The following is a 12,174-nucleotide window of genomic DNA, read 5'->3' as shown; positions in this document are numbered from 1 at the left end:
AATGATGAACGCACAGAGAAGTGGTGCAGAATGTGCAAAAATAAACATGTTTACAGCCTGACACACAGACTGGTTGGTCTCTGTAGATAATTGAATCCTTCATAACACCTGCACAGGTGAGAATCTATTTTATAACTCACGTTTTTCATTTATAGTAAGTTTGCGGTATTAGGGCCGTGGCCTCTTTGACTGACTATCAGCTGTTTAAATCACCAGATATGTCTGCTGATTGTTCATGTTGAGATTAAAGTTGTTGTTTCCTCCAAAAGTCCTGATGTGGACGAGTTTGTAGACAACTTTATGTCTTGTGATACGACAAACATTGTCTATACTGGACGAGGGTGTAACCATCACTATCCTTGCATCAATCCAGTGTGAGCTCTTTCATTTTGCACGAATCCGTCCAGCTGTGGTTCTAACTTCTGACCAGATGCCAAGTTCTGCACCAGCGTCCTATCACCACACCGTGCTTATGAGCTAAAACAGAAATAACAAGGAGAACACCCGTGGTGTTCACGAAAGCAGACGATCCATGACGAGCAAAACTACGACTGCTTCCCTTAGTCTCACGCCCACCCACCAGTGTGCGCCGTGATAAAAAGCAAGCGTACAGATGCTGAGCTTCCAGCTGTTTGGAAAGCTGCTGCACTGTATCGCAAACCAAGCGCCCCCTTTTACCAAAGAGGGTCTCACGCCAGAGAAAAGATCATGTGAGACCAATCGCAAACTGAGCACTCCTTTCACAGCAGATACTGATCTCAAACTCCACCCCTCTTGCAGGCTGGAGGGAGTTTCGATCCAAGCGCTCCTGTGGACCCACAGCTGCAGCTGACAGCTGAGCCTGCAGAGCTCCTGGGAGCAAACACCCACAGGTTAATAACTACGTGCACACACACACACACACACACACACACACACACACACACACACACACCAGGCCTGCGTGTGTGTGTTAATCTCCGCTTTGTTTTTGTCCCTTTTTTTTTTTTTAACAAACCCCTAGATCAGTCTACTCACCCCCAGTATAAACCAAACGCACCTCTTCACAAACATGCCATCGCCTCAGCTCACAGCGCTCCTTCCTCTGACCTCTGAACCAGCTGTACTTCCACTTCACCTACCACCACCCACCTTTCACTCTCTCTTTCTCTCTTCTAGCACATGATGGACAACAAACTAAGCGCTCTTTTAACTTGAGGCTCGACTCTGGCAGACTTTCAGTCCAAACTTTCATCATCACCGTCACATTTTTCTGCTCCTGCACAAATAAACACAGCATCAGCGTAACCACAACTAAATCAAACCAACCCCACCTCTCATTTCCACATCAGATATAAAACAAGCGCTCCTTTCCAGCATCCAAAGCTCTGTTCTTCCTCATTCTGAAGCTGTCAGATGGCAGGTGTGAGTAGTTGTTTTCCACAAAGTGCAAGGCGGGGCTGAAACAAAATCAAACCAAGCCCACTGTCCTCCATCTGGAACCCCACCCATCCATCCAACCATCCATTTTCTTCCACTTATCCAGTTCAGGGGTTCCAGGAGCCTAAAAAAAGAATCAAGTGCTCCCTTCTTTACCCGTTCCTCTTGCATGCAAAAGCTTTAAGGTTTACTCGAACTGGAGACAGACCTGTAAATAAATCAAACCAACTCCTCCTCTCAATGAAATAAACCCCTTTTTTCCTCCAACCTGAGCTGGTACATGGTGCAAGTGCTCCTTTCCAGCATCCAGCACGCTCTTCCTCCTCAGTCTGAAGCTCTGAGATTGCGGTGTGACCTCACAAGTCAAGCGCTCTCCTATATACCACGGAAGCAGGAGCTTCAACTGTTGTTCTCCTGTTCCCAACTGTACTTAATCTGGTGTGTCATGTGTCTGAAATCAAACACTTCCCTTATCTAAAAGCACAAAGTGAAGCTGCAATCAACTCAAACCAAACCAAACCAACCCTCCACTGTCCTCCACCTGGAAGCTCATCTCTCAGCTGAGGGATAAATCAATCAATCAAGCGCTCCCTTCATTATCTCTTCCTTTAACCTCGACGTTCAGGAAAGATAAAGCTGAAACTAAATCAAACCAACCTCTCCCGCAGTGCCCTACTACACCTGTATGTGGTGTATGCATGCACCCCATGTAACCTGAATGAAACAAACCCCCTCTTTTCCTCCATCTCCAACCTGAGCTGGCATGTGGTGCATAGGAAACCAAGCGCTCCTTTCCTTATGCTCTGGAGTTTCCTTCACCTGCAAAGCATCCTCTCTGAAACACAGAGAGGGGTTGCAACAAAAATCAAACCTACCCCTTCTACTCTCCCCTCTTTTTCTACCTCTGGCACGTGGCACATCACAAACCAAGCGCCCCCTTAGATCCTATAGGTCGCCTTCACATTTTTCAAAATTGAAAGTACAACAAAATCAAACAGTCTCTGAAACATTATTCACGCCCCGCCCCCGTCTTCTTATAGCAAACCGAGCGCCCCCTTCTGCCTCTCCTAATGAAAAAGCCCCCCCCCACACCCACCCACCATCATTTCATCCTGGACCCGGACTCCCCTGCTTGGCGGGGAGGCACAAGCGCTCCCCTCATTGCCCTCACGCTTTCTGCAACAAAATCCCCCCCCCCCTCCCCTCTCGTGGACCCTCTCCTCTTGCAGCTGGCACGTGATGCGTCTCAAACCGAGCGCTCCCTGCACCTCCAGCCTCGCATCAGCACACCATCATGCGTTTTTTTCCTGCAACATCCAAAACCAAACGACCCCCCGCCTCCCCTCCACTCTCTCTCCCCCTAAACAAACACGTCATCAACACACACGTGCACGCGCGCACACACGCAGATGCGCACACCGGGACACACCGGCTCTTACCTCTGGAGCTGCTGAAGGCGGTGTACCAGGACAGGGAGACCAGCCCGCACAGCCCGAACAACAAGACCGTCAGGAAGGAGACATTTCGGAGCCTCATCTCCGGAGCCCCGGGAGCATGTCCGCACCGAGAGGGGGGAGCAGGGCAGCGCGTGGATGGAGGGAAAGGGGGAGGCAGGCGGAGACAGGTAGACGGAGAGAGCCACAGAGACGGAGGGAGACGGAGAGACGGGCGGAGCTGTTGCTGTTTGAGCAGCAGCGGAGAGACTGAGGGGAGGGAGGGAAAGAGGGGGAGGAGACAACCAGGTAGAGAGACGTGAGGAGAGAGAGGGAGTCAGAGGTCTGAATTTCTCCGGAGCTCGGAGTTATTCCGGTGGTTTCCTCACAGGCAGAATCATCGTAAACACGTCGGGTTGCTTCATCGTGTCTTACGTAATGACTCATGTAACGGACTGAAAGGGAGTTTCCACCCTGCGTTACTTCAAAGCGCCGGCGTCCCGGGGAGAGGCTCAGAGTTCAGCTTTATTCACTAAAGCACGACCTCAGGCCCCTGAAAATGACTCCGGCAGTGACCTGTGAGCAAGGGCTTGGCAACGGCGGGGAGGAAGAACTCTCCGTTAACAGGAAACAGCCCAACACAAAACAAATGATCATCAATTGAGTTAAAAAAAAAAAAAAAACAAATCCTCATGCATCACGGAGCCGTTAGCAGCTTTACTGAAGAGCGTTAGAGAGTTAATGTAGGTTTTATTTTATTTCATTTGGACTTTTTGTCTTTTATTCAGTTTCATTGAGTTTCCAGAATGGATTTTTTTTGTCTCAGTATAGTTTTGATCATTTGAAAATGCTTCTTTTCATTTTATTTATTTATTTATTATGATTGTGTTTTGTTTTTTTCATTAGGGACGTCCATCAAGGCAAGCTGAAATAACATTATTACTCAGGATGTTTCCTCCGTTTTGTTTTCAAAGTTCACAAAATCATTTCATTTATATTCGATTTTATTAAAAGTCCAGTTTTTATTTGTTTTTCAGTTCAGGGGTGTCCAACAGCCACACTGAAGCTGTTCAGTAATAGATTTTTATTTATTTATTTTAATAAAATGAAAATTCCAGTTTTTTCACTGCTAATTAGAACTTTTTTTTTTATTGTTCCAAAAAAAAAAAAGAATTTTGTGTGAATTAACAGAAACTTTCTGTGTTATAATTAGAGGACAGTCTGGGCAATGAGCTGCTAGAATTTTCTCTAGAAATTTTACACATTTCTTTTTTATAAAATTAAAGGGAAACAGTCGTGCTGGAAAAACTGAGACATGTTGTTGAAATTGGCTTCTTTTTAAGATGTGGATCTCGTTAAATTAAATTAAGTAGTTAAACTTCTTCACAGTGACAGAAAGTGAGGTTTTATTTAGTGGCCCATGTATGGTCAAAGGGTTTGACGTCCCTGTTTTAGGTAACTAAAATGTTTTTTCACATTTAGTTTTAGCCAACAGTCATAACTTTGGTTCAGGGTCACCTGATCCAGCCCTAACTATATGCTTTAGCAAAAAGGAAAGTTTGAAACCTAATCTTAAAATTAGAGATAGTGTCTGTCTCCTGAATCCAAACTGGGAGCTGGTTCTATAGAAGAGGGGCCTGAAAACTGAAGGCTCTGCCTCCCATTCTACTTTTAAATACTCTAGGAACAACAAGCAAGCCTGCAGCAACCATCAGCTGATGGTCTTTTTCATTTCCAGCCAACATATTTCTGAAGTTAAAGTTCCCAGCAAACATGGCTGAAACATTACCCTTCTCTCTTGAGTCAAAGCTCGCCGCAGTGCGACGGTAGAAACCTCAGTATAAACAGATGAAGCCCAGCGGCCCGGTCACACAGCTCCTCACAAAACAATCATCTCCCCATTAAAGCTTTAAGATCTCTGTTTCAAGACAGACCGGGCAGAGAGGGCAGCAGAGGTTACAACAAACACAACAGAAGAAGTAAAGCTAGAATTAAACTGATGCTCAGTGCAGAGTATGGTCAGAGCATCCTTCTGGATGAAATTTTATCGATTAAAACAAAATGAAATCCAGAAAAGATTCTCACCTGACAGAAAAGACAAAAGTACTCCCCACAAGGACATCTCAGAGCCCTGACCTCTCTCTCCGAGTTCACTTATTATCTCACTGAGCACGCTGCCCTGCGTATTGATTCAGCTGCACCGGGGCTTCATAACGCTGAGCTGGGGGCAGAGAGGAAACTCAGCATGCAGCAGAATTTATACGCAAAAAAACACAAGCAGATTCAAGCTGTTTATAACAGTGCATCCTAACGCTCCGACAGCCACAGCCATTACTCAGACACACACTGAAACTCCATCCAAGCCCACTTTCTTCTGATTGGTCGGCTTCAGGAAGCCTGCTGAGGGGTGTGTCTATACTTTTTGTGCTGCGTGCATTTATCAGACGTCCATTCAGCTTATTATGGGAAAGATAGACGCAAGCCTCATCAATCACTGAGGTGTTACAGGTGGATGTTTGGTCACAGGTGCAGATTACTTCACAATAAAAGCATTAGTTAGTGAGGAAAATTGTGAGGGTTAGGCCTGTTTTTCCTTATTAATGGCTCATTTTTGAACCCCAAAAGCATGGGTTTTGACCAAAACAAGGCACAGGAGGCACACAAGGAAGAGGAAAGAAGGGAGACAAAGGCAGCAGGAGGATGAGAACGTAGAAATACAACAAAGAACACAAGTTTGTTCAGAACGTGAACCAAATGTCCAATAAAAAAACTTGATAGTCTGAGACCAGAGTCGATATCAGGTTGATTATTTTCTCTGTGAAGCAGAAATGTTTCATTTGCTGTTTTTTGTGGTTTTTTTAGTATGCAAAAAGGTTTAATCTGGAGCTGAAGGTGTGCTAAAAGACAACTGAGCTGCTACGACCAGGAACAGGTGAAAGCAGGTTGGATCCCCAGCCACAGAGATGTAAACACATCCCGATATCACGGAGAACTGTAAACCTTTTATACTCATTCATGTCTGGAAAACAGACATGAAACAGAACGAACCACATCTCTGTGTGAGGACAGACTCAGTTGGGAAAATGGTAAATGAGAAGAATTGTGAATAACTGATGAAAAACCATGAGAGTTATCCTTTCAAAGTAAAACTGTGAGCTTCAGTGCAGGTGAAGCACCATCCTGGTTCAATCCTGGTTTAATCTCAGTTTAATGTCATCTTAATCCTGGTTTTCAGTGTTTCAAAGGTGGTACATCGCAATAGTAACTAATGCTGCAGGCCTAACCTGCTCTGGAACAGGTTATGTTCACGATAAAACTCACCAACTACAGAAGCTGTTTCCTGGAAAATAACCAGGAAGGCACTGACTGGTTCTCTGATGGGTTTTGAGAGATTCTTAGATCTTTTATTCTTTGTCCTTTCCTTTTGGCTGGCTCCGAACAAATTTAAAGTCAGTGAACTGCTCTCTAAGCCTGTACACAGAGATCTGAGGCTAACATAGAGCCTCTACTGTAAGCCTTGCAGCTGAGCCTGGTGTGAATTCAGTGTTTTAAATACCATCAGGCTGTTGGAATAAGGCTGACACTGTCTTACAGAAACACATCGGGTCTGACTTCAAACCTGAGTCACACTGCTTGTATTTGTCAGACTCTGATAAGAACTTCAGGAATCATCGTGTAACGTTGTTCTGTGTAAAGACAAAGATCTTCGGTTATTCTTTGCAGTTAGGCTTGAACCCCATGATATCAAGTGAGATTTGCTGGGTTTCGCTTTTTTTTAAGTTTCTACCTGCCCCACTGCAGAGCACCTGTCATCCATCAGAGCCTTTTTCTGGGTCTGCTCACCTATAAAGTCAGCACTTTCATGGCTATGTGGAAAAGAGTCTCCATCGGATGGCGTACAGGTGCTGTACAGGAGGATGTGTGAGCAGGAAAGAGATGATTAGAGAGATGTTAGAGTGAACTATGGATGCAGTCAGAGCATGCTCACTGTACAGAAAGGGACTCCTGGTTTGGGTTCGGATTTGTTAATCTGCAGCTCCCCCTGGTGGTCAGGGTTGTTACCCATGAAGGATTTTATTTTACTCATATTTTTTATTTAATCAGTCAAACATATAAAGCACGCTCCAACAAAGCAAACTACACATTAACTTACAGGCTGTAATTTAATGTGTAGTTTGCAGTTTTTAGCATTTACTATGCTAAAAACTGCGTCTGAGGCCTGCAGATGGTTATATGCAGACAGATCTGTTTAGTGTCATCAGGTTTTTTTTGCTGAGGTTTCCCACGATCGCAGTGCTGCTCGGTCAGCAACGCTGGGCTGAAACCTCGACGCACAGCAACAATTCTAACTGCGATTTAACCGAACACGCCTCCAGTTAGTTTATGAAATCCATCTAAGCGAAGAAGTGGGAAGAAAGAACTCTTCATCGGTAACACAAATGACACAGGAAACGTCTGGAACATTTGTTCTTCCTTTAACATCTCAGGACTTTTTTCTACCCATCAGATCACCGGTGAGCCCCTCAGAGGTCCGGGAGGGGTTTGATTACTGTGTCACACTGACATCTAGCGGTCAAAGATAGCAAGTATATTTCAGAGTGTTTATTTTACTTTGGTTCAACCCTCATTTGACTCACTCCATCCCTCCATTCTTCACTGCCACACTTGGGTGATAGGTACAGGTGTCCCATATGCTTGATTTCTGGGTCATGGTGAAAGCTCAGAGGCTGACCATGAATTCTGGAGCCAGGACCATTTAATGTCATTTAGAGTTAACACCTTGAATGAAAAGTGCTCCAGAGTGAGGTTTAAAACTCACTTTTACTTCAGGTGTGCAGTAAATGACAGTGAATAACAGCCTCACAGTCCCTGGGTCTGATGTTAACGAACTTGTATAAATGTTATGCAACAGTAAAAACACTGCCTCCATGTTTAGTCACTTGTCATGCACAGACAACCTTTTCTTATAAATGTGTATAGGTGGAAAGAGCTGATGGGGGAAAATGTCTGGTTGAACAAATCTACAGTAATAAGATTAAATGTTGTCCTCGTGTCTTTTTAAAGCAGTGCCTTGCCTGCTGTCATTTGGAATCTTGCATTTGTTCTACAAAACATGAGAATTTGCTGAGAGCAAAGAGAAGGACAGATGAACACAGACAGAGATTCTCAGATGTATTTGTGAGATTACTAAGATGTTGGCTTCTTTTACAAATGAACTGAATTTAATTAAACCACCTTAAGCTTAAAGAGAGAATCTCTCACCAACTTTTAAATGTGAAAATGGTCTACAACCAGCTCAGAATATTTAACTATACGTTCCATTTGATTTGGTGTAAAAAAAATAAAAATAAAATAAACTCTTATTATGGTAAGTAACCAGATGTAATTGTTGAAAATTACACATAGTTACTTTTTGCCACTGCCGTCACTTAACGAAGCAGTGCGGTACACTGCAGCCTTTGTTATTTTGTTCTTTAATATTTTCCGTGGTTCTCTAAATCTCGATTTTTTTGTTCACCTGCAGCTTCTTTACTTTTACTTTAAAACTTTTGCACCACATCAAAGCGGATGTTTCAGAATCAAGCCTTCAGTGAGGAGACACTGAAGCCGAAATTTGATCACAGACTTTCACTTTGCATGTTTCGTTCTCATAAACTACTCAACGTGAAAGACTGAGGAAGAGAGTAAAGAAAAAGAGGAAGGAAAAAAGCATCAGGAGGAAGGAAGTGTCCAGCATTCAGACAGCTACCCGAGGACACTCATGAGAGAAAACCTGCTCACACAGATATGTAGAGCCAAATACTGTTAATAAGGCCTCTGCAATGTTCTGAAGACAGTTAAACTTGTCAGGTAGTGATGTCCAGCAGGTGAAAATGCAAGCTCCATGAACACGCACAGCTATGGATTCCAGCTGCTTCGATGTTGCATTAACTGGCAATAACTCAGCCAGTTAATGCGAGACAAATCCAGCTGCTCATTAAAGCTTTCTGGTTTGATCAGAAAACAAAACATTGGTCCATACACCTGAAAGTCCAGAAAACACATTGTGAATTCAGTCTCGAGTCTACGGATGTATCCGAGTATTTCCGCGGTGCTGATGCTGTGCTGAGCGGACAGCTCCTGAAGCATTTGAAGTGTCGCAATGTGGAAATTTCAACATCGCTTGAAAAAATTGCCAGCTAGCAACGTCCCTCTCACCGGTAGGCTAAGTGATCTTCAGCCAATTACAAGTTGAATCTGGTAGTTGGGGTTGGAAGCTAAGATACCGTCATTAAGAAGAGGCACAACTAATGTGTCTATGCGAGCTAATTTGCGATGTGCACCGCTCGCCTGGCCATTTATTTTTTAATGCACCTTCTCAGATTAATTCACTGCGTGTCGTGCCCAGGAATGGACTGGGACAAAAAATCGACCCAGGCATTTTGAGTAGAGCCCGGCCCACCAGGTATTATAGGAAAAACTATAAAGCCTTTGAATGAAAACAAACGCTGTTGGGACAGTGGTGTACACTGTCTTGTTGGTATATGTATGATTTCTATACATTTTACATCAGATAAAAACTTTGATTGTAAGATTCAGATTTTTTTTTTTTATTAAAAGCTAGACGTTGTAAATGAGAATAAGAAAGAAAAGTATTTCTTTGTGCCCCCCTCTCCCTGTTAATGCCCTGCCTGTCAGCTACATAGAAAAGGATCCTGGTGTTACTTGTCTCTCAGAAACAGTTCATAACTTCCCTTCAACTCATTCATGTCACCTAAAAGGTAAACCTGTTTCTCCATCACCTGTTCAGTAAACATAAACTCCACCTAAACTTGGTTTATATCTGACCCAGACAGACTGCAGGTCATAACTTCTTACCTGAAGTTCAGTTCACCTGACACTCGGACCGGCGGCCGCCTCGGGTCTCTGCCCTTCCTGCCTCCCCTTTCCCTCATCCACCTGCTTCTGTGGAAGCTCCACCACAGCCACCACCAAACTACTCAGTTATTTTTACACATTGGCCAGCATCTGGACAATCCACCGCCTTTCATTGTTTATACCGTTACTAAAAACAACCAAACAAACAAAAAAAACATTGGCCCATAAAAATGAAAAATCACCCTATGGTCGTGCCATCAGTGGCACGCGTGCCCAGGATTGCCGACCCCTGCATTAGAAGATGACAGCATGCCTTGACCTCGGTGTGGTGATAATGAACATTTTATATTATCATCTTCAGATGTCCCTGTCTCCTCTGTGGATTATGATTGCTGCGTTCCTTGGTTTTCATTTGATGTAGAAATGGCGGCACACTCCTCCTCAGAATCCTCCTCGTCGTCGGACAATTGGCAGTCTGGATCATCAATAACATTGTCCTCGGCCTCTGAAAGATCCTCTGTCTCTGAAACATCTACACTGTACACAAACACTGCAAAGACATTCCAGGACACATCAAAGTGTCCATATTTAAACACCAGTTTATGACCCCAGATAAGGAAAAGTCATAAACTTTCATGAAGAAAAAGAAAGGATGACCAGTACTTTGGTCACCACAAAAAGTGGTCGATGAGAGTTTGTTTTTTAACGAGTCCTCATTCAGTACTGTGCAAAAGTCCTGAGCCACTTCCAATTTCTTTATATTTTGCAGGAAAATGGGAAATAGGTGCAACGACTTACTGGAGCATGTGCAAACATACATAAAACTACAGCATATGCACGTTTCAGTAAGTTTCACTCTATCGTTGGTATTTTTTTTACAGATTCAACTAAAGAAATGGGAACAAATGATGCATTTTTGTGACAGTCTGCTAATAAATAGCCTAAAGGTACATTTCAAACTGGTTCCGTGCTATGTTGTCTGTTATGTGTAGAAACAACACTGATTCAGGAGGCTTTTTATGCTTGAATGATTCATGGAGCAGAGTGAAGGGGCTTAACCCTTATATGGTGTTCGGGTCTGTGAGACCCGTGTTCAGTTTTTTTCAAAAGAAAAATTAAACAATTAATTATTTTTTCACGTGTAAATGTGTTGTGTCTTTCCACTCACTCCACTTGATTATAACTGATTTATTTATAACATTTTATATAAAAGAAAAACGAGAAGCACATTAATTCATAAATGTGATCTAACAAAGGTAAAGGGAAAAAATTAACCATGTTTGCTGTTCATATGTCTTGTAATTGGGATGAAGTAAACATCTGTTGAGTAATTTAACATAAAATTGTTTGATAGTGTTAATTTGGAAAGCCAAAACTCTAGCGGGTCCACCAGACCCATGAACACTGGCTGAGTAACAAAAATACGAACACCACACAAGGGTTAACAACCCAAACTTTCCTCAGGGAAATTGTGAGGTGCAAGGACTGGACTGAAAATGAGAGAAAAAGCAACCTAATGTCCAAAAATAAAACTATTGATTGCTTTCTCAATAAAACAGATGATACATAACTATGAAAGGCCTTAATAGATCCTGGAGAACTACTGATGAAGACCACTTTAAAAACTGAAACTCCTTGTAAGCTAAAAGAAAGAAAAGAGAGGTTGCTCAAGACTTTTGCACTGCAAGCAGAGGAGATGGGTCTGCGAAACACATTTAAGGTCAGCTAAAAACTGCATCTGAGGCCTGCAGATGGTTATATGCAGACAGATGTGTTGAGTGTCATCGGGTTTTTTTGCTGAGGTTTCCCACGATCGCAGTGCTGCTCGGTCAGCAACGCTGGGCTGAAACCTCGGCGCACAGCAACATTTCTAATGGTGATTTAACCGAACACGCCTCCAGTGAGTTTATGAAATCCATCTGAGCGGTGCCTCGGTGGGAAGAAAGAACTCTTAATAGGTAACATAACATGATCACTGGAACAGGAAACGGGGCAGAGTCTGAAACATTTGTTCTTCCTTTAACATCTCAGGACTTTTTTCTACCCTCTTTAGGGCCATCAGATCACCGGTGAGCCCCTCAGAGGGGTTTGATTATGACCACATGCTCAACAAGCACAGTTCCAGAAATGAGTTACCGTTCAAAACAAATCTCTTACATGCATTTGACCCTCTATTATGTGATTTCTGTTTGCATGCACCATATAGATGAAAATCCCATACAAAAGAAGAGCTGTGTTGCACATTAGTAAGTGTTGCATTTGATATATTTTAAAGTGAAACCACTGAATAAAACCTGTTTTTTCAAAGTGTAACCAGTGCACCAACATAAGAGTTTAAGTGTGGAAAGTAGGAAATTATTATGACAAAAGTTAAGGAAACAAAAGTAATTATTAAGGTGGGCGTCTCTTTTTTTCTACCTTTGACCCTCTCTGTGGTCTACATTCATTTTTACTGTGTCACACT

General features: G+C 43.1%; 1 protein-coding gene across 1 annotated transcript in view; it reads right to left on the bottom strand.

Annotated features, from left to right (window-relative positions):
• Positions 1–3,133, bottom strand: part of mgat4b (alpha-1,3-mannosyl-glycoprotein 4-beta-N-acetylglucosaminyltransferase B) — a 130,022-nt gene extending 126,889 nt beyond the window's left edge. The window contains exon 1 of the mRNA XM_086304427.1: positions 2,859–3,133. Coding sequence (XP_086160553.1) covers positions 2,859–2,955 — 97 coding nt within the window. The 5' untranslated portion in view covers positions 2,956–3,133. The remainder of the gene's footprint in view (positions 1–2,858) is intronic.
• Positions 3,134–12,174: the final 9,041 nt, after the last annotated feature.

This window comes from Aulonocara sp. 'chitande type north' Nkhata Bay, linkage group LG2 (assembly GCF_057382095.1).
Source record: "Aulonocara sp. 'chitande type north' Nkhata Bay isolate Kocher_YH1m ecotype deep benthic linkage group LG2, A_spYH_male_GT1.1, whole genome shotgun sequence".
Taxonomy (NCBI): Eukaryota; Metazoa; Chordata; class Actinopteri; order Cichliformes; family Cichlidae; genus Aulonocara; species Aulonocara sp. 'chitande type north' Nkhata Bay.
This window is presented reverse-complemented; position numbering and strand designations above follow the sequence as displayed.